The 23,160-nt window shown below is 40.9% G+C and overlaps 1 protein-coding gene across 3 annotated transcripts; it reads left to right on the top strand.

The window, feature by feature from the left end:
* Positions 1-700: 700 nt before the first annotated feature.
* Positions 701-22,024, top strand: LONRF3 (LON peptidase N-terminal domain and ring finger 3). Of its 3 annotated transcripts, XR_008735238.1 has the most exons (14): positions 702-1,459; positions 2,179-2,297; positions 2,898-3,020; positions 5,184-5,339; positions 6,725-6,965; positions 7,656-7,746; positions 10,547-10,661; positions 11,083-11,204; positions 11,825-11,983; positions 13,015-13,177; positions 14,001-14,150; positions 14,884-16,150; positions 20,718-20,824; positions 21,016-22,024. XR_008735238.1 is itself a non-coding variant. In XM_055727432.1 (13 exons), exons 1-12 carry the CDS (start codon positions 829-831, stop codon positions 15,040-15,042), a joined length of 2,229 nt encoding a protein of 742 aa, XP_055583407.1. In that variant the 5' UTR covers positions 702-828; the 3' UTR covers positions 15,043-15,044; positions 15,772-18,378. The 3 variants fall into 3 exon arrangements, 2 of the variants coding, with proteins under 2 accessions (XP_055583408.1, XP_055583407.1); XM_055727432.1 differs by lacking the exons at positions 20,718-20,824; positions 21,016-22,024 and having other exon boundaries at positions 14,884-15,044; positions 15,772-18,378; XM_055727433.1 differs by lacking the exons at positions 5,184-5,339; positions 20,718-20,824; positions 21,016-22,024 and having other exon boundaries at positions 701-1,459; positions 14,884-18,378.
* The last annotated feature ends 1,136 nt before the right edge of the window (positions 22,025-23,160 follow it).

The following is a 23,160-nucleotide window of genomic DNA, read 5'->3' as shown; positions in this document are numbered from 1 at the left end:
GGAAATAGCTTCACTGGTGCGTAGGTTTCGCTTAAAGAGAGCGACTGCCTGCCTGACCGCAGCTTTTAAAAGCCCAGTTCTCGCAGGAAAGGGCATTCTTTTTTTCAAAGCCGCTTTGAACTGTTTTTTCTTTAGTATTACGGTGAGCACCGAAACACCGAAGGCGGGATCTCTCGCCGCCGTGTCACCGCGGGTCAGACCCGACTTCCCAGCGCGCGTAAGCGGGCGGCCCGGCGGGACGCGCCCCCCAGCCGGTGCCAGGCGCAGGGCCCCGCGGAGGTGCCCGGGCCGGGCCGGCGGGGCGGAGCGGGGGTGCGGGGCTAGCTCCCGGCCGGCAGCCCCGCCGAGCTGCTCCGCGCCCCACGGACCGCCACAGCGGCGCGGCCTGCCCGCCCAACGCTGACAGGGCGCCCCTCCCCGGGCCGGGCGCCGGGAACCACCCCACCCCCCGCCGCCGCCGCCACGCCGGGGGACGCTGCCGGCTCCCCCCACCCGCTGCCGGACCTCGGCCGGGGCTCGGTGCGGCGGCGGCTGCCGTGGGCCGCGGCGGGCGGGCGGCCCCTCAGCGGGCCGGGGGCCGCGGTCGGCGCGTTACAAAACCGCCTGGTTTTGTAACAACCTGCGGGCGCTGCCCAATGAGCGCCGCCGCGCGCCGTCACGTGCCCGCCTCTATATAAGCGGCGGCGGCGGCGCGGGGCGCTCGCGGCGCGGGGCGGCAGCAGCAGCATGGGCCGGCGGGGCCGCGCCGCGCCCCCTCCCCCGCTGCCTCCGCGCCCCGGCGCCCCGCGGCGCAGCCGCCCGCCCTGCTAGAGGCGCCGCTCCGCCGCCATGGGCTCCCACCTGCCGCCGCAGCAGCGCCCGGAGCCCCAGCTGGTGCTGCAGCTGGCGGCCGGCGCTCTGCAGGCGCAGAACTTGGAGCTGTCGGGCGGCGGCCTGGGGCCCGAGTGGCAGGTGCTGCTCGGGCGGGCCGACGCGCTGGCCTACGGCGGGCGGCTGCACGAAGCGCTGCCGCTCTACCAGCTGGCGTCCCGGCACCAGCAGCTGCGGGCCGAGCAGCTGGGGAAGCTGGTGGAGTGCCTGGCGCAGAGCGTCCGGATCAAAGAGGGGCTGCCCGCCGCCGGGAGCGGCCCGCCGCAGCCCCGCGAGTGGGACGTCTTCAGGTGCCGCAAATGCCAGGGCTTCCTCTTCGAGCCCGTTTCCTTGCCTTGCGGACACACGTTCTGCAAAAAGTGCCTGGAGAGGGACCGGGCGGCCGAGTCCCGCTGCGTCCTGTGCAAGGAGGCGGGCGGCGCGGCGGGCGGGCAGCTCCTGCGGGTCAATGTCATCCTCAGCAACCTGCTGGCCAAGTGGTTCCCCTGCCAAGTGAAGGCTTCGCAGCTCAGGCACGAAGGGAACCTGCTGTACAAGGAGAAGAAGCTACAAGCCGCCCTGCAGAAGTACAACGAAGCGGTCAGCCTAGGTAACGGCGTCCCCCTCTGGTTGGGGGCTGGCCCGCCGGTACCCCCCCGCGCCCGGGGCCGCCGCTGCCGCCCGGTTCCCGGGGTGGGGGTGGGGGGCGCCGGGAGGGGCCGGGGCTCGGCGGCCCGCGGCGGAACTGGGTCAGGAGAGCAGCGGTTGCGTAAGCCGGAGCCCGCGGTCCGGCCGGGCGCCCCCCGTTGTGTAACCGGCGGGGAGCGAGCGGGCCCCCGGGAGCGGAGCCTTCGTGCCGCCCGTGCCCGGCTGCTGTGGCGGGAGCCGTGCCACCGCGTGTCCCTGCGCTGAGCAGCGGCACGGGCAGGTCTTCCTGTATCCCTGGAAAACTTTGATGCTAAAAACGTGGAAGCTCCGCCCTGCAGGAGGGTAGCGTGGCTCCCGCAATGCCCCCGGTATGGACCCACCAGCCACCCGGTCCCCGGTCGGGGCGGGTGCGTTACGGTCCGGGCGGCTCGGCGGTGCTTTATGCAATGTTCCCCGCAGTTATATAATGCGGTGCTGACACTGTCTGGAGTTGCCCAAAGAGGTTTCCAATTTTCCTTTAGTACAGAGCTATTATGAAAACTGGATGTTCTGGGGCTTTGTGCAACTTGGAAGCACCAACATACAGGGGTTTTTTTAAAAAAAAAATAATTAAAAATTAAGGTATCAAGCTTATGTAACTAATTTCTAACTTCAATCAACCAATTTTTCCGTTTTCTACAGCTCCCAATGACCACTTACTATACAGCAACCGGTCCCAGATTAACTCAACTTTGAAAGCTTGTGAAGATGCGCTGCACGATGCAGAAACAGCATGCAGGCTCCAGCCGTACTGGTTAAAAGTAAGTTCTGGCTCCAGCTGTACTTTGTTGTGAAACAGTTTTGATACTGCCCTGATAGAAACCGTTAGAACAGTCAGACAGCAGAATCTGAGGGAGGCTTTTAAGTTCTGTAACTTCTTGGACTCCTGTGACTTATGGACATTTAACCATGATATTCCTGAGCTTCCTGAGGTGAAGGAAGAGAGTGATAATCCTGCAGGATAAGCTTAGGCTATTGTCTTTGACCTGGATGAATCTCAAGTTCATGAACTCTCCCTAAAAACTAAATGCTGTCCTCATATACTTCTATAAGGACATAGTGGCTACTTTAGGAGATTGCTGTAGGGAAAATAGATTTCTCCAAGATCTGTTGGGCTCTGCTGTGAGAATCATACTGGCTTGAGGTAGCGAATATCCCACTTCTGCCTGTAAGAGTTTTCAGGACCATTGTGGTTAAAAACCCAGGCACTGGCGGTGTCCTGAGTGTAAGAGATTGTTATAGGGATTCCCCCTGCCTAACTTGTTCTTCTCCAGAGAGATCTTTTGTGATTTCATCTTGGGTTTATTGCATATGCTCTGTCAAAAAACAAAAGCTGCAACCATGGATGCATTTTGTTGCAGGGTCACCTAAGGAAAGGACAAGCATTAGCTAATCTGGGGAAAACAGAAGAAGCTTTAAGAGAGTTTCTGTTCTGCCTTGCTTTAGATACTGGGAACAAGACAGCCAAGTCTGAGGCACAAAAGGTGAGTTCCTAAACCTGGAACTGCATTATTGTTTTCAGTGGCCTTTCATAAAGGAGGATAAGATTTTTTTTCTTCTCTTTTCCCCTTTCTTTCTCTCTTTGCTGCAAAGAGCTGGATGGAGACACATAGTTCAGATCTGAGTTTGTGTATTTCTTACCTGGAAGGTAGGGAGGCAGCAAGAAACCACGCTCAGCAGGCACTATATAGAAACGGTTACGGTGTTAGCATCAGCAAATCTGAAGTAGAACGGAATTGTTAATAAATTGCCACCCGCAGGCTTTTGTCATTCTCTGTAGTCTAATTTCTGATCCGTTTCCTAGCTTGGCAATGTGTTGCCAGTGATGGAGTGCAGAAGAGGGGGAGTTGCTATTGAATGTTGTTATCGGGCCATTGACTGGCAGAAGGCAACACGCAGCACCCGTCAAACTCCGCTGGGGAGCAGCAGCTCTCTTCCCACCGCCAGTCCTGCGAGTGTCAGTGCGTGAGGGAGGCATGAAAGGAAGCAGTGAACAATAGAGCCGTTTTGAAATAGTTCTTAAAGGTTGCTAATAACGCTAAATAAGCAACAAAATGGATTGGCAGCGAAGCTTTTTTCAGTAGCAGCTTAAGATGTGATGTATGTGTTCTTAAATGGCTTTTGTGAAGACTGCTCTGTTTTGCATACCCCTCAAATATTTCATTTCCTGTCAATCAGTGTTTTGACATTTGACTTTTTTTTTGTTGTCGTAGCTAAAAGGCTCAGCATTGCAGTGATAGCTTACAGTAATAAAAATCTATTAGTTCTGTTTTCCTCGTACTGAAATTTCTTGTATGGCAGTGCATTCATGCTTTTCTTCCATCACTGGTGGGATGGGAACTTTGGGGTTTCTGTGTGCTGTAATACATAAGGCTTCCTAAAAGCACAGTAGAATTCTTGCTGTAAAGCACTGTTCGTGAAGGTACCAAGAGAGGGTATAACCTGGATGGCTGTTGTGCAATTGAATTTCTATCTTATTTGGATATCACAACCTTATACAATATCCTGTGAGCTTTTTGTCACTGGTATTTGGGCGTTTTGTTTGGTAGCTTTTTTTCTCCTGGTGGGTTCCATGCAGTCTTTCACTGTCATTTTTATTTGTTCACGTAGTTGTGCTGAGAGACATCGTGTGCACTAGAGCAAAAAGAGCAGGAACTGATACATTTCTAAGTTTCAACTCCAAATAGCCTTATCCAAGACGCGTAATTTCTGAGCAGTGCAGTCCTGAGAAACTAGGCTTCTTATGACTGAAAGAATTACTCGTGCACTCATCAGACACAGAGTTCATCCATGATGCAATGTTCTACTGGGTCATTTCCAAGGCTGTTTGCATAACAATGACATGCTACATTTTACCAAATTCTTTGGGTGCAGCTGTGATGTTCTGCTTGTATTAACTGTCTGTCCATGTTAGTTTTGTCAAAGTGCGATCCTGTGGAATCCTTTTTCACTTTAAAAAAAAAAAAAATCTTAGCTGTCACATGGCTTCCTCTGGCATCAGCAGGATCACCTCAGTAGTATGTTGAAATTAATTTTTGAAATGCGAGTCTTGCATTCAGATCTGTTTATTTTTTTAAATAAACATCTGATAAGCTGTGCTGTACAAGTGGCTGCAAGCTGCTACTTGAAACATTCACTTATTTTCTGATAGCAAATGAAGTAGCATTTTTCTACTGTCTACGGGTTTTTTGTATTCTCACATAAGTGAATTAAAAATAGCTACAGTTCACAATATCAGATATGTTTACTTAACTGAACTTGGATTAAGCCTGTGAGATGAGTGCTCTCTTATTAGTAAACTCCAGTGAAAGCTTCTGATGTGCAGCACAAAACATTTAAGGAAGATGTTGGTCATTTCTGGTGAGCTCTGAACTGCAGGACAAAGAGGATGAAGGCATGTGCGTGTCACATCAGGGAATGATTAATAACTTTATGGGCTTATTTAACTCTGAAAATGTCTTTTGCTGTCTGTTTGGCCTATACTGCATTAGCTCTTGCACTTTTTGTTCTTGCCCTAGTCTAAAGGGCTCTTTAAATGGTTTTAACAAATTCAAGGATGCTTCTTTCAGCTATTCCCTTACTTGCTTTTTCATTTAGAGGTTGCAAGGAAGGAACTAAGCAGTGAAGTATTCTGTTTTATATCACAGCTTCTACTTAGTTTGTTTTCACTCATCCCGGGAAATGCTCAGGAACACTTACCCGATATCCTGCAGCTGTTGTCACATCACTCTAGATTAAAGGGGAATCTCCTAAATTCAGTGGGATCTGGAGGCACCAGCCATAACCTACAAAGGTTGCTCAAGGTAAAGATCAAGTCTGATGTGTGGTTCTTAATTTGTTGTGTGTGTTATGTTCACATGGGGAAGCCTTCTCTCCTTTTCACCTCTGGGAGATAGAAGAATGCATTTCCTCAGATTTTTACTGAGTTTCAGAAGATACAGAACAATGTTGACTTACTGAAGTCTCTTTTTCTGAATTTTTTCTTTAATAGAAGTCCCCTGGTCTGATTTTTATGCCGGAATTGAGCGGGTTCTATTCCTGTAACTGTCTTTAGCTCTTCCACTTAGTTGGTAGTGGGAAAGGGCTTCTGAAGATTGGATTGAGGGAGCCTCAAAAGCTGTGAAATATTAAAATCTACAATTTCAGCTTGAACTGTCATTGATGTCGGTGACAAAATCATCCTGCATTCAGATTTTGTACACAACTTAGAGGTTATTGTCGAGCCACAAGCTATATTAGCTACTCCATAAACTTGGTTTCACAGCCACAGTTTTGTAAATGGCTGTAGAGATTTTCGTTCATGGGTTTGTAAGGATCACCTTCGCTTCACTGAAACCTGAACTTTGAGGATAGCTTTTGCATATACTGTATGTGTAGGAGAAAACTTCACTAGTCCTTACAAACAAAAATGGTAGGTTTTGAGCAGCCCTATTGAGACTGATCAGAACAATCAGCGACAGTGCCTTCTGGAAAGGCTATTGGGATATTCTGATAAGAAATCCTTTTGTATGACCCTTTCATGAAATAATTTGAGGCACAGTTCACTCATGTTCCTGTTACGCATCACCACAGCTCCTGATCAAAATCCACAGTATCTGCTTTCGGGTTCATCGGGGAGTTGATGTGACAAGCTGATAGGTGACGTCCTGTATAATGGCTGCTCCCAGGCTGTTCTGTGGCCATAACAGGATCAAGACTGATTGTTTTATCCTTTACAAAAGAAATGTGTCTTGCTAAAGGAAGCTCGGTGCGATATCTCCGTTATAAATTTTGTGTTTATACTGCTTCCTTAAAATAGACTTGCATTGATTTGGTGGCTTTGATGGTTGATACCATCATTATGATATAAACAATGTGCATTTTTCCATGGGTTAAGTGATAACAATATATTTCACCTGAGATCTAGCCACATTTCTGCCTGAATCAAGTTTCATGGCCAAGCTATAAAGCCACACATAAAGGCTGAAAATATTCAGTGCCATGGTGGGGTGGTGGGAATAGTTTGCTGCCTTTTTTTCCCCTCCATTAAAATCAGGCCCTGACACAGCAATGCTCAAACTGATGCTTCTTGACCTACAAAGTCCTTCCTGGTGATCCATAATATTAAAATTTGTGACAGGTTTGGGTTTTTTATTTCCTTACCAAGTTGTTGGAAGATTGGTCTAATGTCAGTCCTTTCTTCGCATAGGTAAATGTGGAACAGAAAAAGGGTTTTCCTGTTCAAGAGGAACCAAATGTAACTACTTCTGGTAGTTTGAGGAAATCTATACAAATCACAGAGAGCAAAAAGGACTGCTCAGAGGAGAACAAACTCGCCTCCATGCCAGAGTCTACTTTTCTCATTTCTGAGAAGTGCAACCTCCTGAAAAGGAAGTGCTGCTCAGAGGAGATGCGAAATGCTGAGGTACCCTGCAAACTGATGAAGAAAGGTATGTTTAACTATGCACAGGAGAAGTTCTGTGGCATGCAATCAGTGGGAATTCTACTTTTATAAAACTTAAGAGGAAGAGGGTCCAAGTTACATTTTTACATTTTAGCTTTTATATTTTCACTTCAGCCTGATCAGGGCATGATGTGGAATCTTTCTTGTCTGTGTAAAAAAAAAAAAAAAAAATCTAAAAAAGGTGAGGGCTGGGCTAAGAAGGTTGGGTCAAGGTTTTGTTATAGTTGAGCTCTGAGTATTTTAAGGAACATCAATGTTGCACGTAATCTTAGCACTTTCTGGATCAATAAAAATTTGTGTAAAAGCACAAATTCTGTTAGTTCATGATACCTGGCCTTGTTTTCATGCTGTGGGATGTATTTACAATGGTATGACAGAAGAATTTTTCTCCCTTTAGACTTTCAACAAGAATAAAAAAATGTTTTGACATTAATTGTTAATGCAAGGCTAAATTCAACCCTTTACAAGTGGGTATAATGTCACTGAAACTAAGGGGAGGTATGCTGATTTGTGCCAAGACTGAATTTGATGCTTTGCATAGAAATTATTGTAATGAGGCTTAATGGTTCACTGCAATACACATGTAAATATCAGATGCTGCTTGTAGATACATGGGGTACTGTTGTTTAATGTAATTGAACAGAGCTGTGTATAATGTGTGTTTTGTTATTGATAGATACAGTTGATACTAAGGGGAACAGTACTGGACAACATATTCCATTTGAATTTGTGGATCCATCAGACTTGGACTGCTCCCTATGTATGAGGTATCCATTGTGTTCTCACAGATGTCTTCACCTTTTAAGCTGTATCTTTTTCCTTTTATGACCTAGATGGTCATAAAGTACCATAAATGGTACTTACTTTTCCCGCTGACTTGAAATTAGTTCTTATTATAATTGTTACTCCAGTGGTGCATTTGGAGACCTTTGGTTCTGAACACTGTTGATAAGTAGGAACTTCTTGATCTGCTCTAGCCTAGTGATTGTTTGGGAAAGGGCCTATAAGGTCACATTGAGGAAACATGTTATTGAAGGTGTCTGAAAGATTTCTTGTCATGAGTTACACACACCCACCCACTGACACACGTAGTGCACGAAACCACAGTTTGTCCTCTGGTATTTGTAGAGCTGTGTATGATGTTATACAAAGCATAAAGTAGCTAAAGAGACCTCATACAATGACTATTCCAAGTTTACATGTAAATACCATGTTGCTACTATTGCAGTAGAAGGATCTTGCAAGCAAACAAGAGCATGGGTTTTTCCTCTATTGCTTAAGAGATATATATCCTTAAATAGCAGATAGCATCTTCGTGGATTTATTTCTGAAGGCCTGTACTTTGAGAATTCTGGGGTTGCTTTGTTTTATTATTTGTATGCAGGGGAAAGGGGTGCCCTTCAATTTATTTCAGACAAACTGAAATCTTCGAGTCTGGTTTGCTTCTGCTTGGAATAAACCAGATCTGCCCCCCTCCCTGTCTGCCTACAGCTGAAACATGCTCCAAAAGTTTATACAGCTGTCAAAACACTTGATACTGCTAAGAGCAAAACTTTCCTCTAACAGAAAGCCACTCAATTAGTCTTAGCTGGTTTTAATGAGTGTGCATGCTTATGATCATTATGTCCACAAAGCATTTTTCAGATGTTTTTAATAAAATTAATTAGCCCTATTTCCTCATCCTCTATGTTAAATCAGAAACAGCCAGACTACAATACATTTTTAAAGGAATTGGCTCAAGGATGCAGATTCCCTTATGGTATAGAGGATAGTGATGCTGGTCTTGTAATTGCAATCACAAATACAGACCTTGCATGTAGAAGGATGTTACTTTCAACATCACTGCAACAATGAAGGCTTGGGCTAAGGGAAGTGGTCACAAGATCTTTATCTTGCTATTAATACAGATGGATTATAATTGTTTCCTGCTATGTTCTTCAGAAGTATCTTAGGGATTTGGATCCTGAGATACTTTGAACTAATTACCTAGTAACCTACTGACCTGTTCACAATTAACTGCAGGAGCTGTTATTAACCTATTTGTTTGATGGAGTGGCCAAAATGTTATTGATCTATATTTCCTCCAACAGCAAGCAGAAGAGAAAAAATAATAGTCAAAGCAACATAGTGGTGAGAAGCGAAGGAGCATTACTCAGCAGGAGTGTATATTTATTTTCTGCTGTTACAATAGCTTGAAATGATGTCATGAGAAATCTTGGTGTATAGTGTTTCTTCCTGTAAGTCAGGAGGCTTGGTCCAGGTCCCCTCAGAGTCATTAGGAAAAAGCTGCCGCTGGCTTTTGTGAGAGCCAGAGCAGACTCCTGCGTTTTAGCAGGGATTTCTTGTCTTTATGCTAGTGTTTCAGATCAAGTAATGATTACATATGCAAAGCAGTGCTCACTGAAACATTGTAGAATTCAGTATTTTACTTTGCTTAAAGGAATAAGGTAGCCTTGGTGAAGTGAGGTTTCTGTTCATGAAACAATTTGCAAGAGTTCAATATACAGTCAAGCTGCAATAAGATAGGTGTGGTATTTTAGGTGGTACTTCATATGTTCCCTTGCCTAAATGTCAATATTCAATGTCATTAGTTACTATAAATAAACTGGCTATGACACTCCTGTTCAGAGCCAATTACACTCTTAAATACACTTATCTTGTCAAAGATGCTAACAAATGTGGGTTTACATTCTTACAATTTCCACATGTGTAATAGAGTACTGTTTTGATAAATGGTAATACTTTAAAGTAAACTTATTAATTTAATTAAATTAGATTAATATTTGAGACCTTAAAATGCTTAGACAGTATGTTGTAAGTTATAGCAGATGCCTAACAGCTTGTTCCTAGTTTTGAATGTTTTCTATTTAAAAAAAAATGCTTCTGTATTATTTACATTTCCTTAAGATACTTATTGGCAAGGAAACATCACTTTGCAATATCACATAATAAGTGGAAAATCCTTACATGAAAGTAAATGTCACAGAGGTAAATGGGTAATGATTAGATACTGTGATACTTTGAAGACCTGGCCTTATACATTTAAATATTTTTGTAGATGAAACATGAATCTAATGCCACTAACTTTCCAGAAAAGCAGTAATTTGAAGGTAAAAACCTGTCTATTCTAACAAAACTGCTTTCCCAGTCCCCATTAGAGTTGGCAATAATAGTTTATTGCCATCACTTATGTGGACTGTTACTGCAAATAGCAATTTTGTGCTTAGCTCTACACATACAAGTAATCACATGATTTCCACAGTAATAGTGATGCAAGTATTGCTCAGTTTCATTACAGAAAGTCAGATGGTCCAACTTCTGCTTCTATTTATCACTCACACAGAGGAAAATTAAATCCTGGCTTGTTGGAAGTTAATGACAATATGCTTTTTCACATCCATTGAAATTAGAGTTCTTGGGCTGCCTTTCATGTTAGGTGGCAATAAGAAAGTTGAATAAATACAGAAGTAGGTTGAAAAAGTGAAAAGCAGGGAACAACTTTTTTGGTAGCAGCTTTTACTTCAGTACACAATATTGTTGTCTTTGTTTTTGGATTTGCCAATCCAGGCTCTTCTATGAACCTGTCACTACACCTTGTGGACACACCTTCTGTCTCAAATGTCTTGAGAGATGCCTGGATCACAACCCAAAATGTCCCTTGTGCAAGGAAGGGCTCTCGGAGGTAATGAGGCTTGGATCTTCTCAGCATAAATTCAAGGGCATAGAACAGGATCAAGTAGCACCTTCAGAAACCTTTGATATTTCCCTGCTCGAAGGAAATACTACATAACTTAAGAATGTGATTCTTAAAATGTTCTTCTGACTTAAAGCATGGATAGTATCCTCTGTTCAGACCTTGGGGCCAGACCTGTACTTAAAAAAACTGTAGGTGACTTTACTTCCCAGGTTTCCCAAGAAAATGCCCATAACACAGGGAATAGTTCAATGAACAACTCCTTAGTGGCAGTGCAAGCTTAAAAGATCATTTTGATTTGCTGTAGACGTAAGAAAATGGAGCTAAGAGATGACTGCTTGTGCACGGGCACCATACATGTGGAAATGCTAGACATATCTGTAACTGCTTGCATATGTTTTTATTGCAGTGCTTGGCTATGAGGAAATACTGTAAAACAGTACTAATGGAGGAGTTAATAGCTAGATATCTTCCAGAGGAACTCACTGAAAGAAGAAAGATTTACGAAGAGGAAATAGCAGAGCTTTCCAAGTATGTAATCCAGTTATATAAAATCCAGTCTTTAATACTACTGCCGTTAGCTGATGAATGGCTCCTGCTGCTGTGGAACACGAGCTAAGATGCTGACAAAGGAGCTTCTTAATGTCATGTGATTTCAGAGAGAACAGGGTCCAGGTGAAATTGTGCTTTGAGTTAGCATAAAAACTGGACACGGTGCTAAACAATAAACCCAAGCAAGAAGGCTGCTTTATAAACGCAGTGTGGTTGCTTTCAGTGGCCTTCCATGAAAGCCACAGTGTGAGACAATAGGTGGAAGTGGTCTCACAGGCTGGGAGTTGGAATGTGCTGGGTAGAAAAGAAATGGGATTAAGGAAAATAAAGTAAATAAAAGCAGTAATAGAGATGTAGTTTTGCTCTCACTAGCAAAACCAGAAAGCATAACTAAAAATTCTTCTACTAGTAAGTGGTATACTACTTTCATAATGTCTAGTCAATTAAGGGGGGAAATAATTTTAGTTTTTACTTCATTAAGAACTTCATCCTAAAGATGTTACAATATTAAAAAGTATGTTACTGCATAAAATGTATTTCATACCTTGTCAGTACTTTGGTAAAAGTATCATCTCTGATTTGTCCTTTCTTTCTTACAGCCTAAATAAGAATGTTCCTATATTTGTCTGCACGATGGCGTATCCTACAGTCCCATGCCCCCTGCACATCTTTGAGCCTTGTTACCGCCTGATGATTCGAAGGTGCATGGAGACTGGCACCAAACAGTTTGGGATGTGCATCAGTGACCCGGTAAAGGGGTGAGTGAGCAGCATGCTCTGGACCGTGTGATATACCCCACTTAGTCTGGAGCGAGTTTCTTTGGAGAGATGCAGAAAGGTCCATGGCTGTAATATCTGTGATAGTTTTCCAGTAGAGAAAGTTTCTTTCTAATTCTGATGGTTAAAGACATTGCGAAGACTGAAGTTTTTTTCTTAAAAGCACTTAGATTCTGACTAATAGGACTACCCATTTTTCTTGAAACATACACAGCTAATGTATATTATAGAAAGTTAAGCTGCAGACCTCTTGTGTAACACTTCCTTTTCATGTATATTTCCTACTGTTTTGAAATCTGTTGAATGTTTTGGCACAAGAAATCAAATTGAAATGGCAATAAGGTGTATTGGTGAGCTTATTTTTCTAAAATTATGGAAAGAGTAGCTAAGTTATTGGGATACCTTTATAGCCTCATGTTCTGGATATAGTGGAGGCCACAGAGGTACGGCAGAGCCTTCATAATTACTGGTTGAGCGTTTGTGTTGAGCCACTTGCAGTCAGTCTTGGGTAATTTAATGTCTGTCTCTGTATTTAGCTTTCCTCCCCCTTTTTATGATGGGGTATGTATACATCATAAAAAGCATGATGTACAGAAAATACACGCCTACAAAGTAAAATCTGCTGAAATTGTAGGAAAACATGGATTTCCATAGTCCTTCCACGATTCTAATACCCTGTATTGCACTTGTTCTTCTGTACAAATTGACTGAACATACTAGGATTATGGAGAAAGTGTGCTTCTGAGCTGTCTAACTTTCAATTTCATAAGATGCTCCCTGTATTCCAAAACATGCAGTTAGTGTTAATCAGATTAGACAGCCTGAATCTTCCTGATAGTTTTAAAAACAATTGTGGAATAATTTGAACTACAGCAGGTCAGTACTATGAACAATAGAAATGAGCTGACACTGGTAAATACCTTTGTGGTGGGGACTGGCTGTGTGGCAGTTCTGTGGAGCTAAGGGTGGAGAGAATAAGACTTGTTTACTTGCTTTTGTTCTGATTTCAATAGGTTTGCAGATTATGGCTGCATTCTGGAGATAAGAAATGTTGAATTCTTTGCTGATGGCCGCTCTGTTGTAGACAGCATTGGCAAGAGGAGGTTTAAGGTGATACAGCACAGCCAGCGTGATGGTTACAATACAGCAGATATTGAGTACATTGAGGATCAGAAGGTAAATTTAGAAATACTTAATTTAAACTGTGTATTATGTGTCAATTCTGAGCACATACGTTTTCAGTGAGTCCTCTTTTGTAGAACAGTTTAGAGTAGAACAGATCGGTGGTATTTACTAACTGCTCATGGTTAAAGATGGGAAACGTAAGTTACCACAGACATGCACATACACTGCCCATATACTGAAGAGTGTTTCTCCTAGAATTTTTTAGCAGAAGACAAAAGGAAGTGAATCCGGGGTGAGATCTTACCACTCTTCTAGACAGAATAACTGCAGTTTACAAGGGGGGATGGGACAGGAAGGGACACCTGCCTCCATTTGCATAGAAGCCAATTAGAAAACTCCCATTCAGGTAAGAAGCAGCAGGATTGGGTCTGCTACACCTTCAAAATTATGTACATTAATTCTTATTTTAAAAATGTAGGCAGAGTACAATGAGTGATGTATGAGCCTTTGGTATACAATGGGAAGATGTCTACTCTGAGGAGCTGCTACTAATTAAAAAAGATTTGCATAATCTCTTCTGTATTGTGTCATGGTTTATGTAAGTCTTTTCATATAGCAATCCAGAAAGTGCATGTTCTGTAAATAGGTGTCATTGGCTTAGAATGTAGGGTAGGAAAGTGAAGGATTTGATGGATGGGGAGCAGAACAGGGGACACCAAAATAGCTTTCAGGATTTATCCTGGAACTCTTTTTGGCATACTTTTTTCTTTGCCTTTCCTCTACCCACCCCAGAAAATCCTAAAAACTAATGTTGTGCCTTCCCCAACATGCAGACTGAACTAACGGTAAGCTTCCCTCTCTTTGCTTGTTTCAGGTGCAAGGACAAGAGTATGCTGCATTACTTGTTCTCCATGATTCAGTCTATGATCAGGCATATATGTGGTTTAACTCCCTCAAGCAAGCGCTCAAAAGTCGAATTCTCAGTCATTTTGGTCCAATGCCAGCTAAGGATCCTGACCCACAGGTATCCAGAGTCAGTGGTTTATGTAACTTCTAGAGACAGAAATAGCAGGGCTATCCGATAAGCTGGGAGGCACGGTGTTATAAGACTAAGAAGAGTATTCATATTACTTATCCTGCATAAGCGAAGTAGCGAAGTTATGTTGCCATACACCAGTGGTAGCACAGCTGTGAACAAAAAGCTCCTGTTTAGACTTGGTAACTTCCTGAGACTCCTTAACTGACCGCATGGATCCCAGGAGACTTAAATGCCTTTTTACCTACTCTGCTTCCCTAGTTAAATGACTGAGAGAAAATAGACAAGAGGAAACTTGTTCAAGGACTGCAAATGGTAAAATAACATCTAAAACAACAGAATATAATAACAAAACTAAATACAAAGTAGTGACATGAAGTATGAAGGGAGGCAGGAATCCCAAAGAACTGGGCCGATAACAATATGGGACTAAAATACTACTAATAATGTGGGAACAAAATAAAAAAAATTTAAAGGCCCAACCTGTAGATTGTTGATAGAAATGCATCTTGCTTCTGCCTTCAAAATTCTACTTTTAGGAAAAGTGCAATTTGGTTGCAATTTGTTTCAAGCCAGCCTGTAGTCACAAGCCATTTGGCGATGAAATGACCTGTTTCCTAGATGGCTATCAAAATACCATGTTTTCAAAGTTAAATCTTCAAAACTAAGACTGTACCATGTATGTTTACCCTAATTTCTATTTTTCCCCCCCTTACTGCAGGCTAACCCTAACGGGCCAGCCTGGTGCTGGTGGGTCTTAGCTGTCCTTCCACTTGAGAACAGAGCTCAGCTCCCTTTCCTTGCCATGAAATCCCTCAAAGACCGCTTGAATGGCATCAGACGTGTCCTTACATTCATGTCTCGTACGAGATCACGGTGATGGTGAGAAGGAGAGCTGTGAAGTCTCCCACAGTACTTGACTGTAGACTGTCTCTTGTAACTTCATCTAACTGCAATAATGTCTTACAGATTTGAGTGTCAGGATGTTTCAAGCCTGAATTTCAAAGAAAATGAGTTCTAAAGAGCAAGGGATGTTTATGGATACTTCAGTAGTTTCCATTTGGAACTCTCAGATGATTATTCAATCACTGCACTGCTAAATTAATAACAAATGTGATAGAACAAAAAGTGATCTTGTTTGCCATAAATCTTTTAAAAAGCTTAAGGGTTTTTTAATTTATTTTATTTTTATTTTTTTAGTGGATAAAGGATAAACTGTGCAGTTTAATGTGAAGCAGAAATAATAATGTTAATGCATTATTTCAGTGAACTGCAAAGTCTTTTATTCCAAATGGTTCAGGTTTTATATAGCATTGTGTAAAATAATGTTCACAACTTCTGTTCGATAATTTATTTTTGCACTATAAGTTTTTGTTTCAAAATGTATATTATTTATGTGTTCATTCCCTAAAGGAAAGTGAGCTGCTCTATTTATTTATAGTGTTTTTACCCTGTATTTATGACTGGGGGCAAAATGATAACTCTAGCAGTGCACAAGCAACTGCTTAGATAATTTTCATATTTGTGTTCAAATACTTTGAATGTTTTTCTACTTATCCCCAGTTCTACTGTAGCTTAAGAAGGATTTTTTTTTTTTTCCCTGAAACAGCCTGCTGTGAAGTCTTTGAATATACAGATTATGTCTGAGAACTCAAGCACAGTTGTTGGAGCTTGATCCTATGCTTGCGACTTGGTTCCTGATACCACAAAAGAGTCAAGCACATGCTTAACCTTAAGCATGAGTGTTTAAGTGCTTGAGTAAATTCAAGTACTGATTAGCTGATGTCAGTGGGAATTGGCCATAGTGGTGACAGAAGGATCTATCCCCTAGTTTTTCACAGAACAGAGAGTAACTTGGAGTTTAATGTATATCTGAACTCCTTCTTGCAAGAATGGATAATGGCTACAAATAACTGCGAAGAAAAAGCCACAATGTATGAGAAGTTGCTTCTCCTGAAGAAAACTGGAAGTACTGGTATCATTTCATTGTAGGTTACCACATAAATTTTTTTATATCAACTCTTCTTGCTGTTAAGATCAGTTTTCTTTCAATTGTGTGGTGGGATTTGGGTTTGGAGTGTGTTTGGGGGAGGGGGAGTTATTTTGAACTGTAGGACTGAGAGTGCAGTTTGTAGCACATAAGAAAGAATACGTTGTAATAAATGCTATTCATTTCATCCCATCTTCAGGTTTCTGTTAGCTTCAAACTCTACCCAGCCATTGCATTTCTTTTAAGAGATTGGGTAGTGTTGCTAATAATCATTAACTCCCAAGGAAAAGTGAATTTTAGCATGATGACTTCTAGCTATAAAAAAAAAAGGTGAAAATAGGGCACAAATGAGAGTAGGAAGTATCTTGGGTTTGATTATTTAGATCAACAGTTCATATACTTGTTTTGCTGCTTCTATTGCTTTCAGTGTACCACTGTCTGGGACTGATCTTGCCTCATCTGACTCTGGACTTTAACTGGTTTCAATGTGAGCAGAACCAGGCCTTTCATTCTAAGCTACTGTTTTCCTTTTCAGGGGCAAAAAATAGATTGAATTGAGAATGTTATGGAATGCAACAAATTTCCTTATTTATACCCGGGATAATAGCACTCTTTGCCATTCCATGCCTTTATGAAAAATTGCAGTAAAACTTAATGTCAGTTCTACATGTGTTTTCCGTCATCTCATCAGAACTATTTGTTAGTGTAAAAGTAACTTCCATACTGTTAAGTTTCCATAAAACTACCTTTTTTCCCCCCTCTTGTTAAATTCTATAGAACTTCTCCATAAGGGTACCAAAGAAACAAATGGAAGACAAACGTGTTTCAACCTTGTGATGCAAATGGAATATGTATCCTGTGATTGCATTGAGCTGCTCTAGGAATGCTACTTCCACACTGCTAGATCGCTGTACTTCTTCCATAGGTGGTACTTTACAAGCTTCTCTGTAAACAACATCTAGAAATACATACATGTTCTGAACAGTAACAAGTGTATGGTGGCTGACACCTGCTATGGCATTTGTCATCATTAAGTCAATAACAAAGTGATTTCTACTTGTTTGGAAGTGAAGCTGTGTTAAATGCAATTCTTCCTTAAACCATTATGTATTGCATAACATATAAGGGGCTTATATTGCTCCCGTAGAAAAAAGTTGTCACTTTGTTACTCTTACCTGTGAGAAAAGGACCTTAAATACCTATTTTAAACTGTTTTCTCACTGATGTCATTGTTCTTCTTGCCTGCATGCTACATCTTCCACATATTTATAGTCAGCCTATTTTGTTGATTTAGAAATTGACATGGAAAGAACCCTTGATTTTAAAAGTGAATACTGGCTTTTCTATTAGCCTTTAGTAAAGCTGCCAGAATCTCCTAAGCAGAAACTTCTCTACATGCCCCTCTCATGAATGCCCAGTGCATTTGTTGCAACCTGGAAACATGGCTTACTGCATGTCATGCGTACAGTTGATCTGCATATGCACAACAAACTGAATACATGAGGAAAATTCATCTGTATGTGTACAGTGGTGTTCTGTCTGGGACTGCTTTATGGCTGCACATCCTAGATTAATAGCTGAAGTCTATAAATGCCATCAGAAGAAAAGAAAATACTGAGAAATAGATTTGCTAGAGAACACAGACCTGTCCAGGAAAAGCTAGACAAGGAGTAGCTTTAGCCTTCAGTAAGCTGAGACTGTAAAGTTTCAGTAATGAGGTTCAAAAACAAAAGAAATCTTCTAGTTATGCCACAGTACTGATTTTTTCAGTTGTATTAATCAGTACAAGGATGTAAATGCAATGTTTATTAGAGATGTGAATAAACAGCCTAACAGATTTTAAAATGCTTCAAAATTCATTACAGAAATGGCATTGATCAGATAAAATGCTAATTGAGGAGTATTTTATTTAAGCTTTTCAGATTTTTCTAGACACTGAACCCAGTCCTATAACCAGTCTTGCCCATCTGTTTTAAAAAAAAAAATAAAAATCATAACTCAAACTTGCATTTCCTATGTGGCCAGAAGTACTGATTAATCTTTGTTGTGCAGACATAAGTAATGCATAGTGCTTCACAGAAGTCACTGTGCTTCACAGAAGTCAATTTCCATTGACCTTGGGTCACTGAGTTAGGATTACTGAAATCAATAGAAATAACTTTTATTTCTGAGTAAATGTGATCAATCTCCCTTTAAAAATAAAGGCTGTGGGGAGTACAAAAAGCAAGTCTTCTGTAACGCAGGCAGAGAGAGAACAAAGAGTAGCTCAAACTCTAACTAAGTGCCAGTCTCCTGGGTAATATCACCTGAACATCTCCCAGCAACTTCTTGAAAGTTTTAGACTTGCATTTGTAATATATAGTTTTGTTAATCTGAAATATCTCACTTTTCTGTAAATGAAGTATTTAACAAAATACATTAAATAACAAAGACTGGCTGTATCACCTTTCCAAATCTCTGTACATACACATTATGTGGCTTCTAATTAAAAATGAAGTTTTCTGCAGAAAGTAATAGTAATTTTTCATTCCTGCTATAGACAGGTTTAGGACACTCAGAATAACTGCTTTGTCTTACATGCTCCTTTGCCTAGAATACCTTAAGGGGATATGTTTCTATGAAAATAGCTATTATCTTGGCTAGCATGACTTGGTTGAAAGCAAACCAGAGATAGGGCTGGATTAATAGGAGAAATCATGAAACCTGAGAGTGGACTCAGACACGGTTGTGGGAAGTAGTTTAGTAGTTTTAATAATGAAATGATAAAATAGTGTGATAGGCCACTGCCATACCAAGTCTTAAGTGACATTCTGGCATTAGTTGTAAAAGTTCCTTTTTTTTTTTTTTTTTAAGTGCTGATATCTTTTATTACCTTTGTAGCAATAAGAGATACCAGCTGTCATACTGAATGGCTGACCTGTTCCTTGGCCTGCCCTTCTGTCCTGACTACTTACTAGCAGAACACCTGAACCATGGATTTCTTAATCCAAAGATTATTTTAATCTAACAAAAAAAAAAAAAAAAAGGTAGGTTTGGATGTAGCAGGTCTGGATTAATCTGTGCTGTAGAGAAAGAGCTTTATAAAATTAAGTTTTGTTTTAGATGGTTTTTTCATAGAATCATAGAATACCAGGTTGGAAGGGACCTCAGGGATCACCTGGTCCAAACTTTCTTGGCAAAAGCATGATCTAGACAAGATGGTCCAGCACCCTGTCCAGCTGAATCTTAAGTATCCGATGTCGGGTAATCCACTGCTTCCCAGGGGAGATTATTCCCTTGCTGATTGTTCTTGTCGTGAAAAAATTTCATTTTAATGATTTCTACTTGGTGCTGAAGTTTTACTGGTGTTTAAATGACTGACAGATAGGAATTATATTTAAATGCAGTGTTTAGGAATGGAGAACATGTTCACAAATTATTATTTAAATGAAAGTGTAACTTAACTACAGGTTTTCTGTGCATATAAATCCAATGGAACTATATGCACTTAGGATAGTGCTCCGCGTTCCCCCGAGTCCTACATCAGATGAACTCAATACCTACTTTCAATCCCTGCTTAGTTCTCACTCAGTTTCAGCTTCACAACCTAACTTGTAACTGGTGCAGCAGATGGTTTAGGATCCTGGGGTTTATTCCAAAGCCCAGTAAATCACTGAAAGTCTTATAGCTACAGAAAAATGGTAGTTTCAGCAGAGTCACTATTTTGAAACACTTTGCTAAATAAATATTGTCTGAGGACAAGAAACTAATCTGCTTAGACAGGATTAAAATGGTGAATAATAAAAAACCTGAACTACTACATTGACTTACTCATCCAGGTATCATGTGAAGTGCTTACTAATGTTGAAGTTTCATAAGGTCTAAAGTAACCCTCACGTAGAAGTGCCTGTATTCTGTTATTGCCATTCTTGAGCTTTTTAATAGTCATAGCCATATATTTTATAAGTACAAACATATGCACCTTTAAATCTTTACATTCAATTTGCAGAACAAAGGTTTACAGAGCAGAAGTGTAGCAAAAACAATGTAATAGTGTCTATAATTCCCTGGTGAGGAACGGGAGAAGTATAAAAATGAGGAGCAAAAGACTATCTGTGTAAGATGTCTTAATTTGGAACCATATACTTGTCCAATTTAATTCCATCAAGCTATGTGGTTACTAGAGTGCCAGAAGTATATCAAGCCATTTTAAATAAAAAGTTTTGTGGACTTGTGTATTCCATTTGTTTGTAAAACATCCTTTTGTGCACTGTAATGAACTTGAAATGCAACCTAAGTTATACTCTCATATCACTGAACGGAGTACTGTTCAGCTACCTCTACATAAGGTTGAAGTAATTTTGCTTTTTCCAGATTTGTTCACATTGTCATATAAAATATATTTTAAAAAATCATAGTCCAAAGAACCTGTATGTGTTTGTAGATGTACTTATAACTATGTTGTACCAACAATGTCTGTGTGGACAGTTGTTTGCTAATTAAAATTTTTGTGTTCTTTACTCTTTGGCTTGCATAACAAAACTACTAGAGGTGAACAGATATTACACGTGACCTGTTTTCTTTAGGTGTTTTGGATAAAGGAATAAGGAACAAATCCTAGATCACAACAACACTCGGTGTGAAGGAACCAAACCATAGAAATGAAGTTGTCCAAACCACATCATATATAAAGGTCATTAAGTGCTTTTTTTTTTTCCCTCCCCTCTTTGCTGTAGTAAAGTAAGAATAACGGGAACTGAAGAGGGCCTGGCTTAACATCACTACCACATACTTCTCTGCACTTTGGTACCTCTCATGCATTACTGTTTGCTTTACAGGTTTCTGTGATTTAAAGCTATAACCAGGATACCTTTTCATTTACAGTTTCAGGCAAGAATGAATCCTAGCTGCATTTAAGCTGCATCTGTGAAGTGATGAAAGGACCCTTTTCAGTGGAGACCCCTTAAGAAGCTGCATAGGATTTTCAAAGTCCTTAACTTCATAGAAAAAGCTAAAGAACAGTTCTGTTCATAAACCTACCTAACATTGAGAGGAGCATCTTGATACCTTATTCTACTAAAAATGTGTTAGGAGTTGCCAAAATATTTTTTTTTTTACAGTCGCATATGTATGGGCTGCTCCTTTTGCCTTGTATTTAAGCAAGATGTGGCATGCTTGTGACTTGCTGCCTAAGTCCCAGCCACCTCTGGTGTCAAGAGACTGGCGTACTGGTCTCTTATGTAAGCTTGTTCAGGCCCTCTATTTATTTTAGAATCCAGGGCACAGGCTAAGACTGTATATGGTAAGCCAACAACTAATTATGTCAACACTGCTGTTTTCTATAACAAAATACATTTGCATCTGAGCAGAGGAAGTGTTTTGGTTCAAGTGCTTTTTCCAGCAGGAAATAGTAAATAGCCAAAACTGACGTGTTGCTTGGGAACATGTTGGTTTAAACTATTCCTTTTAAGTCATGGGTTTAGTTTTGAAAGCTTTGAGAATGGTTGTAAAAGTGGTGTTCAGATGCAGTATAGAGCAAAGAAAATTGAAACCAAATATAGGATAGCAAATTGTTTCCCAACTATGTGTTCACTGTGTTCTCATTTTATAACAGTGTACCTACACAGATTTATTCAAATGGCATCTGAAATATTCTAAAGTCATCTGTGCTTACATAATGCTTCATATTAAAATGATCATCTAAAACTGCTAATTATCTCTATCATGTAAAGCAGTTCAAGGGAAAGTATTTATTCCAGTCAGGCTTTGCTTCTCAGTATAGTTCCCTGACACAAGAACCTGCACGGACTTTGCTGAGGCTTGGATCAGGACTGTTGCTTGCCACAGCTTTGGAAATTTTGTCATTCAGCTGTAATGCGCTTTTTATTCTGTGAATGAGATGCCACAAAATCCTGCAACATCTCTTAATCTGCCATGGTTCTTTGTATGACTGAGTGAAAAGTACGGCGACATTTTTACCTTCAAAAGATGGAGCTGACTTCTTTATTTATTTAGCCTCTGCTATACCAGTCATGGATTGACTGGTCTTTGCTCCATACTAGCCACAATAACAATGCAAGGTATGCTATCTGTCATTCTCTTGGCCACATGTACAGACGAAGGAAGAATAGAAACTGCATTACTAAACTACTGCAGGGCGGGTGCTGGGTTTTTTAAAATGTATTTCTGATTTGCAAACAGATTTTTATCAGCAGACACACTAACAGCAAGTTATCCAAAAACTACACAATAGAAGAATAGATGAAGTTGTGCTTAATAATAAACCGTAATGTCATCAGGCCGCCTTTACCAGAAATGTTATGTTTTTAATTAACCAGATAAACTGTATATTGATACCAAACATTAACATCCAGAGGCTACCTGGAAAACCAGAGCACAGACATAAAGAGCAAGATCTCCTAGGAAGACTAGCCTTCAGCTGCCACACTGAACAGTTTACATCTTATGCTAGGGCGGCTTTTGAGTTGTTAAAGCAGAAAAATTACTGGCTGAAAGAATCTATATAACGAAAGCCTGCACATGCTGTCAATACCGGGTTTATGCCAGTATAACATCTTTTGTTTCAGTAGATCTGGTCTTGATTTATAATGCCATAAATGAAAGGAGAATTAAGCTATTTATGTAAGTGGCTTTATTTATATAACTGATTTATGCTGTATTATGTGATGGAAAAGAAGACCAAGCACACGTCTTTTTTGCGTTTCCTATGAACTACAGAAAGATTTTGCAAAATTAATGCTAGTAATAAATAGTTCTAAGTAACATATTAGAAATTCAGTCTCATCGACATGGAGGTTTTATGATGAGTGGAATACATGGTAATAGATGACACAATAATGTGGAAGGATTTTAGCAAGTCTGCAGACAGTCTAGAAAATGTGAATGCTGAACATCACAATTTAGACTAAGTTCAACAAAGCAATTGTTATTCAGGCTCTTCCTTGGATGAGTCAATGATTTGTACTGTGACTATTAGTACTGAATGTACCATCTAAAATTCATTTTGAA

The sequence above is a fragment of the Falco cherrug genome, chromosome 15, assembly GCF_023634085.1.
Source record: "Falco cherrug isolate bFalChe1 chromosome 15, bFalChe1.pri, whole genome shotgun sequence".
Taxonomy (NCBI): domain Eukaryota; kingdom Metazoa; phylum Chordata; class Aves; order Falconiformes; family Falconidae; genus Falco; species Falco cherrug.
The sequence above is the reverse complement of the archived record's forward strand: the minus strand, read 5'-3'. Positions and strand labels throughout refer to the sequence as shown.

Excerpts from the sequence above, each read along its gene's own strand:
- LONRF3 (XM_055727432.1), top strand. The coding sequence starts at position 829 with ATGGGCTCCCACCTGCCGCCGCAGCAGCGCCCGGAGCCCCAGCTGGTG. Across the intron at positions 6,966-7,655 it reads CTGCAAACTGATGAAGAAAG|ATACAGTTGATACTAAGGGG; the intron begins GTATGTTTAACT and ends TGTTATTGATAG. Across the intron at positions 11,205-11,824 it reads GAAATAGCAGAGCTTTCCAA|CCTAAATAAGAATGTTCCTA; the intron begins GTATGTAATCCA and ends TCTTTCTTACAG.